This window comes from Cetorhinus maximus, unplaced genomic scaffold (genome assembly GCF_964194155.1).
Source record: "Cetorhinus maximus unplaced genomic scaffold, sCetMax3.hap1.1 HAP1_SCAFFOLD_688, whole genome shotgun sequence".
In the NCBI taxonomy this organism is placed as follows: domain Eukaryota; kingdom Metazoa; phylum Chordata; class Chondrichthyes; order Lamniformes; family Cetorhinidae; genus Cetorhinus; species Cetorhinus maximus.
In genome coordinates this window covers 146,151-159,192 of record NW_027596630.1, presented here as the reverse complement: position 1 = coordinate 159,192, position 13,042 = coordinate 146,151, and the positions used below count along the sequence as shown (strand labels likewise).

Below are 13,042 nucleotides of genomic sequence, written 5' to 3'. Positions count from 1 at the left end.
CCCCCCCGACCCCCAAACCCCCCTCCCCCCGACCCCCAAACCCCCCCTCCCCCCGACCCTAAAACCCCCCCCGACCCCCAAACCCGCCCCTCCCCTGACCCCCAAACCCGCCCCTCCCCCCGACCCTCAAACCCCCCTGACCCCCAAACCCCCCCTCCCCCGACCCCCAAAACCTCCCTCCCCCCGACCCCCAAACCCCAACCTCCCCCCGACCCCCAAACCCCCCCCCGAACCACCACCTCCCCCGACCCCCAAACCCCCCCGACCCCCAAACCCCCCCATACACCCCCGACCCTCAAACCCCCCTGACCCCCAAACACCCCCGACCCCCAAACCCGCCCCTCCCCCCGACCCCCCAAACCTGCCCCTCCCCGACCCCCAAACCCGCCCCTCCCCCAACCCCCAAACCCGCCCCTCCCCCCGACCCCCAAACCCCCCTGACCCCCAAGCCCCCCCTCCCCCGACCCCCAAAGCCTGCCTCCCCCCGACCCCCAAACCCCAACCTCCCCCCGACCCCCAAACCCCCACCTCCCCCCGACCCCCAAACCCCCACCTCCCCTGACCCCCAAACCCCCCTCCCCCGACCCCCAACCCCCCCTCCCCCGACCCCCAAACCCCCCCGACCCCCAAACCCCCCCGACCTCCCCTCCTCCGACCCCCAAACCCCCCGACCCTAAAACCCCCCCGACCCCTAATCCCGCCCCTCCCCCCGACACCCAAACCCGCCCCGACCCCCCAAACCCCCCCGACCCCCAAACCTGCCCCTCCCCCGACCCCCAAACCCGCCCCTCCCCCCGACACCCAAACCCCCCCGACCCCCAAACCCCCCTGACCCCCAAACCCCCCCTCCCCCGACCCCCAAAGCCCCCCCCGAACCACCACCTCCCCCGACCCCCAAACCCCCACCTCCCCCCGACACCCAAACCCCCCCCGACCCCCAAACCCGCCCCTCCCCCCGACCCCCCAAACCTGCCCCTCCCCCGACCCCCAAACCCACCCCTCCCCCCGACACCCAAACCCCCCCGACCCCCAAACCCCCCCTCCCCCGACCCTAAAACCCCTCCCGACCCCCAAACCCGCCCCTCCCCCGACCCCCAAACCCGCCCCTCCCCCCGACCCCCAAACCCCCCTGACCCCCAAACCCCCCTCCCCCGACCCCCAAAGCCTCCCTCCCCCCGACCCCCAACCTCCCCCCGACCCCCAAACCCCCACCTCCCCCCGACCCCCAAACCCCCCCCGAACCACCACCTCCCCCGACCCTCAAACCCCCCTGACCTCCAAACGCCCCCGACCCCCAACCCCCCCGACCCCCAAACACCCCCGACCCCCAAACCCCCCCATACACCCCCGACCCTCAAACCCCACAAATCCCCCCGACCCCCAAATCCCCCTGACCCCCAAACCCCCCTCCCCCAAACCCCCCCGACCCCCAAACCCGCCCCTCCCCCCGACGCCCAAAACCCCCCCGACCCCCAAACCCGCCCCTCCCCCCGACACCCAAACCCCCCAGACCCCCATACACCCCCGACCCTCAAACCCCCCTGACCCCCAAACCCCCCCGACCCCCAACCCCCCCGACCCCCAAACCCCCCCGACCCCCAAACACCCCCGACCCCCAAACCCCCCCAAACCCCCTCCGACCCCCAAACCCCCCTGCCCCCCGACCCCCAACCCCCCCGACCCCCAAACCCCCCTCCCCCAAACCCCCCCGACCCCCAAACCCGCCCCTCCCCCCGACGCCCAAAACCCCCCCGACCCCCAAACCCGCCCCTCCCCCCGACACCCAGACCCCCAAACCCCCCCGACCCCCAAACCGCCCCTCCCCCCGACCCCCCCTCCCCCGACCCCCAAACCCCCCCTCCCCCCGACCCTAAAACCCCCCCGACCCCTAATCCCGCCCCTCCCCCGACCCCCAAACCCGCCCCGACCCCCAAACCCCCCCGACCCCCAAACCCCCCTCCCCGACCCCCAAAGCCCCCCGACCCCCAAACCCCAACCTCCCCCCGACCCCCAAACCCCCACCTCCCCCCGACCCCTAAACCCCCCCCGAACCACCACCTCCCCAAACCCCCCTCCCCCGACCCCCAAACCCACCCTCCCCCGACCCCTAAACCCCCCTCCCCCGACCCCCGCACCCCCCGACCCCCACACGACCCCCGCACCCCCGACCCCCAAACCCCCCGATCCCCAACCCCCCCGACCCCCAAACCCTCCCGACCCCCAAACCCCCCTCCCCCCGACCCCCAAATCCCCCTGACCCCCAAACCCCCTCTCCCCCGACCCCCAAACCCCCCCTCCCCCTGACCCCCAAACCCCCCTCCCCCCAACACCCAAACCCCCCCGATCCTCAAACCCCCTTTCCCTGACCCCCAAACCCCCCGACCCCCAAACCCCCCGTCCCCCGACTCCCAAAACCCCCGACCCCCAAACCCCCGACCCCCAATCCCCCCCCTCCCCGACCCCCAAACCCCCCCTCCCCCCGACTGTGATACAAGGAGGGCAACGACCGAGAGCTCGAGTCCAGCTTGTTGGTGTTTCTCAATGTGGGGGTTGTTGTTGAATTTGTTGGTGTTTCTCAATGTGGGGGTTGTTGTTGAATTTGTTGGTGTTTCTCAATGTGGGGGTTGTTGTTGAATTTGTTGGTGTTTTTCAAGGTTGAGGTTGTTGTTGAACTTGTTGGTGTTATTCAATGCTGCGGTTGAATTTGTTGAGATTGTTGTTGAATTTGTTGGTGTTTTTCAATGTTGAGGTTGTTGTTGAATTTTTTAAATATTGGTGGACAGCCTATCACCAGAAATTGAGACAGAGAGGTCAAGGAAGGGAAGGGAAGTGTCAGAGATGGACCATGTGAAAATGATGGAGGGGTGGAGATTGGAAGCAAAGTTAATAAATTTTTCCAGGTCCAGGCGAGAGCATGAAGCAGCACCGAAGTAATCATCGTTGTACCGGAGAAAGAGTTGTGGGAGGGGGCCGGAGTAGGACTGGAACAAGGAATGTTCCACATACCCCATAAAGAGATAGGCATAGCTGGGGCCCATGCGGGTACCCATAGCCACACCTTTTATTTGGAGGAAGTGAGAGGAGTTAAAGAAAAAATTGTTCAGCGTGAGAACAAGTTCAGCCAGATGGAGGAGAGTAATGGTGGATGGGGATTGTTCGGGCCTTTGTTCAAGGAAGAAGCTGAGAGCCCTCAGACCATCCCGGTGGGGGATGGAGGTGTAGAGGGATTGGACGTCCATGGTGAAGAGGAGGCGGTTGGGGCCAGAGAACTGGAAATTGTTGAGGTGATGTAAGGTGTCAGAGGAATCACGGATGTAGGTGGGAAGGGACTGGACAAGGGGAGAGAGAAGGGAGTCAAGATAACAAGAAATGAGTTCCGTGGGGCAGGAACAGGCTGACACGATCGGTTTGCTGGGGCAGTTCTGTTTGTGGATTTTGGGTAGGAGGTAGAATCGGGCCGTCCCAGGTTGGGCGACTGTCAGGTTGGAAGCTGTGGGAGGAAGATCTCCAGAGGAGATGAGGTCAGTGACAGTCCTGGAAACAATGGCTTGATGTTCAGTGGTGGGGTCATGGTCCAGGAGGAAGTGTCTGTTCTGTTGAAGGGTCATGAGGACTTGACAGGTCAACTTTGTTCTTCTCCGCCGATGCTGCCAGACCTGCTGAGTTTTTCTATGTATTTCTGTTTTTGTTTTGGATTTCCAGCATCCGCAGTTTTTTGTTTTTATATTTTTATATTATATTGTTGTTGAATTTGTTGAGGTTGTTGTTGAATTTGTTGGTGTTTTTCAATGTTGAGGTTGTTGAATTTGTTGGTGTTTTTCAATGTTGAGGTTGTTATTGAATTTGTTGGTGTTTTTCAAGGTTGAGGTTGTTGTTGAAGTTATCGTTGTTTTGTGATCTTGATGTTTTACAACCTTGCCTCGCACATTGGAACGCTTGATCTGAAATAAGATCATCTTTCTTCTGCAGAATGTTGGAGGGTTTTTCATCCTGGACACCACGACCCTGTGATCATGGATTCGCTCATCAATCAGCTCCTTGTTTCTGCAAAGACTCACCTGAATGTGTAGGTCGGTTAGGAATAATCCAATAGATTCCCCAGGTTCTACGAGGGCTGGTTAGAATGTGTTTGTTGAATTACTAAGTCTCGCTTCGGGCTTAAGTGAGTGTCAAAGGTATTAGGAATGGGCTCAAGCCCGCGGTAGACTCCTCTGCCCTTTGACAACGCCATCTGCCACTGGACCTACTGCATACAGAAAGGTCCTGACCTGAAGCTTCTGCTCTTTCACCTGAAGGCCTGACGCTGCTCAATACTGGAGACAATGGTGTTTCCATAACTCCCACTGCTGGCCTCTCTGCAGGCACTCGGGGCGGTTAAATGGACCAGGTAGGGGCAGGGGCTGCTGACCAGGGACAGTCATCCTTACCTCCCTCCAGTGTTCTTCCTTCTTCCATCGATGTGTTACAAGCTGCTATCGAGCTGCTGTCACCCTGTGGTTACTTCGAGGGCAACCATGTGTTTTATGCATCAATGTCTCCACGGCTGCCACCATGTTATATAATGGTCCTTCCATCTTGGCCTTTAGGCATGGGACTTGGCTATTGGGCACCCTGTAGATTCTCTTTGGTATCTGCCCAACAGTTGTTTACTAGTACGACTTGTGAACAGGTTACAGAGTAGGCACGTTACACCTAGGCATGTTTCCAACCCCTCTCTCTCTTTCAAGAGTCTAACTCATGACTGATTGAGGTTATTGATATATCATCATCTATGTCATATATGAGCATATCACACCTGTTAACCCTTTATGCTCCAGAACAGACGACATGGGCACAGTCTCTAAAAACATTACTCTGGGGTTGTTCCAGAGGACTGGAGAATTGCGTTACCACCTTGCTCAACACAGGGTGAAAAGATAAACCCAGCAACTACAAGCCAGTTAGTTTAACCTTGACGGTGAGGAAGCTTCTGGAAACAATAATCCAGGAGAAAATTAAATCGTCACAAGGACAAATGCAGGTGAATTAAGGAAAACCAGCATGGATTTGTTCTGGGAAAATACTGTTTAATGAACTTGCTGGAGTTTTATTGATGAGGGAAGAGAGAGGGTCGATGAGGGTACCACTGTAGATGTAGTGTACATGGACTTCCAGAAGGCATTTGATACAGTGCCACACAACAGGCTTGTGAGCAAAGTTATAGCACACGGAATTAAAAGGCATAGCAGCAACGTGAATAGAGAGGGAGAAACTGTCCCATTGGGGGAAGGAGCGAGGACGAGAGGGACACAGATTTCAGTTAATCGGTAAAAGAAGCAGTTGTGTTTTCCTGCTCGTTGTGGTCACTTCCTGGGTAAACATCAGGACACCGAACACACCTAAGGGATTGGTTACAGCAAAAGTGCATAGGTTGGTCTATGAAGGAATTGAGAAGTTAGGAGCAGTATTACAAAGTTGGAGATCTTGTACACATGTCTGAGTTGGTAGGTTCCTCAGAACGAACTATTCCGGACAGGAGAGGGACAGGCAAACTGTACTTCTGTCTCTCACCAACTGTCCGCACGCAGAAGATGTTTTGAATTCTTTGTGAAGTGTGTTGTGGTGTGTTTTCCCAAACCCTCAGTGTGTCTGATCCACTATACTAATCACTCACAGCAAACTCACATTATGATCAACTCGGGTTAGTTTATTTACATTTAAAATCCGGGGCAGGAATGTTCACAATGTCACACTCACACTCGCACACACACAACTCACACACCACATATACACAACACATACACTCACACACAGACACACACAACATATACACACACGCACACACAAACACACACACTCACTCACACACGGACACATACAAACACACACACGGACACATAGAGACACGCAAACACACACACACAAACACACACATACACACAAACATATACATACAAAAATACATACACATACAAAGACACACAAAAAAATATGCACCCACATACACACAGACGCACACATACGCACACACACACACACACACACACAGAAATGGAGGATAGACAAAGGAAACTTTTACAACTATAGATTGTAACAGTACAAGAATCACGGAGATGAACATGAGTTCACGTGATTTCCAGAGTCTGAGAAGAAAAAGTCCAAAGGCTATTTCCGATGTGACCGGGTTCAGTCCCGAGTCCAGTGAGAGCTTACTGCACGCAAATTGAATGCCTCGTTTCTGACATGACAACCATGAAAACATTGTAAGGAGTTGCTTCATTGGCTGCAAAAGTACATTGGGGATCTCCTGAATTAGTGAAAGGTGCTAGAAAAATGCAGGGCTTCTGTCCTGTAACATTTTGTCGGATTCCTGCCTGGATTTATAATGGGGTTTTCCTATGTCAACCGTCACGCTGTCATTCCCGCCTCCCACCACTGGTGGTGCTGCAGGAGGCTCCTCCTGGGAGAAAAGGGGAACAGATGAACTTTCACCTTACGGACGTGGCCTCGGGCAGTCGGGGATTGTGGGGAATGGAGGAGGGGCTGGGGATCTTTGGACAATCCTGACCCTCTCGTTCTGTGTCCCAGTCTCTCTTCAGGAACAATATTTCTCAATATCAGCTGCCTCGACGCAGCGCAGTGCCTTTTTCTCACAGATGAAAGGGAGGCGATCGGTACAACTGACATCATTCCAGCCGTTTATTCTGATGCTGGTGCAGTTTTCATTACCATTCACGTTATTCGGTTCACCCTGATCCCATCGAGTAAAACTGGGAAATGGGGAAATCAAAAATACTGTTAAAAGTCCGACACATTCCTGCACAGAATCAACAAGATTCCTACAGCCCGGTAGAAATCCCAAACTAATTCCACTGTCCCGCTCTCTCCCCATAGCCCTGTATCAATCCCAAACTAATCCCACTGCCCCGCTCTCTCCCCATAGCCCTGTATCAATCCCCAAACTAATCCCACTGTCCTGCTCTCTCCCCATAGCCCTGTATCAATCCCAAACTAATCCCACTGTCCCGCTCTCTCCCCATAGCCCTGTATCAATCCCCAAACTAATCCCACTGTCCTGCTCTCTCCCCATAGCCCTGTATCAATCCCAAACTAATCCCACTGCCCCGCTCCCTCCCCATAGCCCTGTATCAATTCCCAAACTAATCCCACTGTCCCGCTCTCTCCCCATAGCCCTGTATCAATCCCAAACTAATCCCACTGTCCCGCTGTCTCCCCATAGCCCTGTATCAATCCCCAAAATAATCCCCCTGTCCCGCTCTCTCTCTCCATGCGACGCTAGGACTCACCTCACTGGGGTCCCATCCACCCATTTCCAGTTTCCTTCACTCTCTCGATCTGTTAGTCCGATCCAGTAAGTCCCAAGATTGTTCTCAACAGAGTTCTTTATGAAATTCTGCAGCAGATATAATGATATGGTGTGAACAGTTAGTTTTATGGCCTTAATTCACAGTGACACAGACACACACACACAAACACACACACAACTGATCCCCAAAATGCCCCAAACTCTTCCTCAGGAAATTCTCCCTCATTCCCTCTGATTAAATATCGGGAAGACTGAAGTTGTTGTTTTCCGTCTCTGTTCCAAACTCCATTCCCGAGTTACCGACTCCATCCTGGGAACTCTGAGTCCGAACCAGACTGTTCACAACCCTGGGGTCATGTTTAACCTGGAGATGGGATTCCCACCTCATATCTACATCGTCACCAAGACGGCCTCTTCCAAACTCCGTAACATCGCCCAGAACCACACCGGGCTCAGCTCATCGACTGCTGAAACCCTCGTTCATGTAGTGTAGAGGGAACATTACTCTGTATCTAACCCCGTGCTGTACCTGTCCTGTGAGTGTTTGATGGGGACGGTGTAGAGGGAGCTTTACTCTGTATCTAACCCCGTGCTGTACCTGTCCTGTGAGTGTTTGATGGGGACGGTGTAGAGGGAGCTTTACTCTGTATCTAACCCCGTGCTGTACCTGTCCTGGGAGTGTTTGATGGGGACAGTGTAGAGGGAGCTTTACTCTGTATCTAACCCCGTGCTGTACCTGTCCTGGGAGTGTTTGATGGGGACGGTGTAGAGGGAGCTTTACTCTGTATCTAACCCTGTGCTGTACCTGTCCTGCGAGTGTTTGATGGGGACGGTGTAGAGGGAGCTTTACTCTGTATCTAACCCCGTGCTGTACCTGTCCTGGGAGTGTTTGATGGGGACAGTGTAGAGGGATATTCTCTCTCTATCTCATTCTGACTGAAGCGTCTGTCATTCTCACCTGTTCCTGTTCTGTATTTATGATGATGAGGTGTGAATGTTCAGATTCACATTGTAGTTTTGCCGAGTCCCATTCCTTGCTCTTCGTTGACAATCTATAGCAATGATGATTATGAACTTTCCAGCCGCTAGGACAGAGAGACTCTGCAAAATTATGAAGACTTAGTTCAGAGAAATACATCGGGGCATTAGGAACAGGAGGAGGCCATTCAGCCCCTCTCGAGCTTGATCCACAGGAGCAGGAGGAGGCCATTCAGCCCCTATCGAAACTGTTACACAGGAACAGGAAGAGGCCATTCGGCCCCTCTCGAGCCTTTTACACAGGAACAGGAGAAGGCCATTCAGCCCCTATCGAAACTGTTACACAGAAACAGGAAGAGGCCATTCGGCCCCTCTCGAGCCTGTTACACAGGAACAGGAGGATCCCATTCGGCCCCTCTCGAGCCTGTTACACAGGAACAGGAGGATCCCATTCGGCCCCTCTCGAGCCTATTACGCAGGAACAGGAGGAGGCCATTCAGCCCCTCTCGAGCCTGTTACACAAGAACAGGAGGAGACCATTCAGCCCCTCTCGAGCCTGTTACACAGGAACAGGAGGAGGCCATTCAGCCCCTCTCGAGCCTGTTACACAGGAACAGGAGGAGGTAATTCAGCCCCTCTCGAGCCAGTTACACGGGAACAGGAGGAGGCCCATTCAGCGCCAACTCACCCGAGCAGTTTCGGAGAACGGTGCAGACGGATCTGAGGTTCCGGAGCGTCTTTTCAAGGGTCTCGGACATGTTCTGGATCTTTCCGTTCAGCCCCGTCATGTTCTTGTCCATCTGTAGGACTGAGAGAATCACAGGGTCACAGAACTCACAGGATCAAAGAACCACAGGGTCTGAACCGGACAGAAGGAGGCCATTTGGCCCATCGTGTCCGCACCGGCTCTCCAAATGAGCGTTAGGACCCAGTGCCATCACCTTGCCTTTTCCCCCCTGTACCCCTGCACATTGTATCTGTTCAAATAACCATCCAATGCCCCCTTGTATGCCTCGATTGAACCTGACTCTACATATTCGTCCAGCCAAAATCAATCACTTCACACTTCTCTATGTGAAACTTTGTCAATCCCCGACCTGCCCACTCCTCCACCAGTCGATATCACAACAGAGCTGGAGTGAGTCATCTGGATGTGGGATATGTCAGAATGTTACAGTGAGGGGTGTGGGATATATCAGACTGATACAGTGAGGGGTGTGGGATATATCAGAGTGTTACAGTGAGGAGTGTGGGATATATCAGACTGATACAGTGAGGGGTGTGGGATATATCAGAGTCTTACAGTGAGGGGTGTGGGTTATATCAGACTGATACAGTGAGGGGTGTGGGATATATCAGAGTCTTACAGTGAGGGGTGTGGGATATATCAGAGTGTTAGAGTGAGGGGTGTGGGGTATATCAGTGTGTTACAGTGAGGAGTGTGGGATATATTAAAGTGTTAAAGTGAAGGTTGTGGAATATATCAGAGTGTTTCAGTGCGGGAAATGGGACATATCAGGGTGTTACAGTGAGGGGTGTGGGATATATCAGAGTGTTACAGTGAGGGCTGTGGGATATATCAGAGTGTTACAGTGAGGGGTGTGGGATATATCAGAGTGTTACAGTGAGGGGTGTGGGATATATCAGAATGTTACAGTGAGGGGTGTGTGATATATCAGAGTGTTACAGTGAGGGGTGTGGGGTATATCAGGGTGTTACAGTGAGGGCTGTGGGATATATCAGAGTGTTACAGTGAGGGGTGTGGGATATATCAGAATGTTACAGTGAGGGGTGTGGGATATATCAGAATGTTACAGTGAGGGGTGTGTGATATATCAGAGTGTTACAGTGAGGGGTGTGGGGTATATCAGAGTGTTACAGTGAGGGCTGTGGGATATATCAGAGTGTTACAGTGAGGGGTGTGGGATATATCAGAATGTTACAGTGAGGGGTGTGTGATATATCAGAGTGCTACAATTAATTGTGTGGGATAGATCAGAATGTTACTATGAAGTGTGTGGGATATATCTGAGTATTATAATACGGGGTGTGGGATATATCAGAGTGTTACATTGTGGCATGAGACATATATCAGAGTATTAGACATTGGTGTGGGATATAGCAGAGACTGACAGTGAGGGGAATGGGAAATTTCAGGGTGTTGCCGTGAGGGATGTGCGATATATCAGAGGGTTACAGTGGGGCATGTGGGATATTTCAGTGTGTTACAGTGAGAGGTGTGGGATTTCTCAGGGCGTTAGAGTGAGGGGTGTGGGATATATCACAGTGTTACAGTGGGGCGTGTGGGATATATCACAGTGTTACAGTGGGGCGTGTGGGATATATCAGAGTTTTACAGTGAGGGGTGTGGGATATATCACAGTGTTACAGTGAGGGGTGTGGGGTATATCAGTATGTTACAGTGAGGGGTGTGGGATATATCAGAGTGTTACAGTGAGGAGTGTGTGATATATCAGAATGTTAAAGTGAGGGGTGTGGGATATAGCAGAGTGTTACAGTGAGGGATGTGGGATATATCAGAGCGTTACAGTGAGGGGTGTAGGATATATCAGAGTGTTACAGTGAGGGGTGTGGGATATATCAGAGTGTTACAGTGAGGGGTGTGGGATATATCAGAGTGTTACAGTGAGGGGTGTGGGATATATCAGAGTGTTACAGTGAGGGGTGTGGGATATATCAGAGCATTACAGTGAGGGTTGTAGGATATATCAGAGTGTTACAGTGAGGGGTATGGGGTATATCAGTATGTTACAGTGAGGGGTGTGGGCTATATCAGAGTGTTACAGTGATGGATGTGGGATATATCAGGGTGTTACAGTGAGGGTTGTGGGATTTATCAGAGTGTTACAGTGAGGGATGTGGGATATATCAGAGTGTTATAGTGAAGGGTGTGGGCTATATCAGAGTGTTACAGTGATGGATGTGGGATATATCAGGGTGTTACAGTGACGGTTGTGGGATATATCAGACTGTAACTTTGAGCGGTGTAGGATATATCAGAGTGTTACAGTGAGGGGTGTTGGAGATATCAGAGTGTAACAGTGACGGGTATGGGATATATCAGAGGATTACAGTGAGGGGTGTGGGATATATCACAGTTAAAGTGAGTGATCTGTGATATACCACAAAGCTACAGTGGGTGTGTGGGATATATCAGAGTGTTACAGTGAGGGGTGTGGGATATATCATAGTGTTACAGTGAGGGGTGTGGGATATATCATAGTGTTACAGTGAGGGGTCTGGGATATATCAGTGTTAGAGTGAGGGGTGTGGGATATATCAGAGTGTTAGAGTGAGGGGTGTGGGATATATCAGGGTGTTACAGTGAGGGATGTGGGATATTTCAAAGTGTTACAGTGAGGGGTGTGGGATATATCAGTGTGTGACAGTGAGGCATCTGGGATATATCTGTGTTACAGTGAGAGTTGTGGGATATATCAGAGTGTTACAGTGGGGCGTGTGGGATATATCAGAGTGTTACAGTGAGGGGTGTGGGATATATCAGAGTGTTACAGTGGGGCGCGAGGGACATATCAGAGTGTTACAGTGGGGCGTGTGGTGTATATCAGAGAGTTACACTGAGGGGTGCAGGATATATCAGAGTGTTACAGTGAGGGGTGTGGGGTATATCAGAGTGTTACAGTGAGGGGTGTGGGATATATCAGAGTGTTACAGTGAGGGGTGTGGGATATATCAGATTGTTACAGTGAGGGGTGTGGGATATATCCGAGTGTTACAGTGAGGGGTGTGGGATATATCGGAGTGTTACATTGAGGGGTGTGGGATATATCAGTGGGTTACAGTGAGGCATCTGGGATATATCTGTGTTACAGTGAGGGGTGTGGGATATATCAGAATGTTACAGTGAGGGGTGCGGGATATATCGGAGTGTTACATTGAGGGGTGTGGGATATTTCAAAGTGTTACAGTAAGGAGTGTTGCATATATCAGAGTGTTGCAGTGAGGGATGTTGGATATATCAGAGTGTAACTGTGAGGCGTGTAGGATATATCAGAGTGTTAGAGTGAGGGGTGTGGGATATATCAGAGGAATACAGTGAGGGGTGTGTGATATATCAGAGTGTTACAGTGAGGTGTGCGGGATATATCAGAGTGTTACATTGAGGGGAGTGGGATATTTCAAAGTGTTACAGTGAGGGGTGTTGGATATATCAGAGTGTCACTGTGATGGGTGTAGGATATATCAGAGTGTTAGAGTGAGGGATGTGGGATATATCAGAGGATTACAGTGAGGGGTGTGGGATATATCACAGTTAAAGTGAGTGATCTGTGATATACCACAAAGCTACAGTGGGTGTGTGGGATATATCAGAGTGTTACAGTGAGGGGTGTGGGGTATATCAGAGTGTTACAGTGAGGGGTGTGGGATATATCAGAGTGTTACAGTGAGGGGTGTGGGATATATCATAATGTTACAGTGAGGGGTGTGGGATATATCAGGGTGTTACCGTGAGGTGTGTGGGATATATCAGAGCGTTACAGTGAGGGGTGTGGGATATATCAGAGTGTTACAGTGAGGGTTGTGGGATATATCCGAGTGTTACAGTGAGGTGTGTGGGATATATCAGGGTGTTATAGTGAGGGTTGTGGGATATATCAGAGTGTTACAGTGAGGGGTGTGGGATATATCAGTGTTATAGTGAGGGGTGTGGGATATATCAGATTGTTACAGTGAGGGGTGTGGGATATATCAGGGTGTTACAGTGAGGGGTGTGGA

The 13,042-nt window shown here is 52.2% G+C and overlaps 1 protein-coding gene across 1 annotated transcript in view; it reads right to left on the bottom strand.

Moving 5' to 3' along the window:
- Window positions 1–13,042, bottom strand: part of LOC144674535 (CD209 antigen-like protein C) — a 50,155-nt gene that overhangs the window by 34,890 nt on the left and 2,223 nt on the right. The window contains exon 3 of the mRNA XM_078535837.1: window positions 8,973–9,092. Coding sequence (XP_078391963.1) covers window positions 8,973–9,092 — 120 coding nt within the window. The remainder of the gene's footprint in view (window positions 1–8,972; window positions 9,093–13,042) is intronic.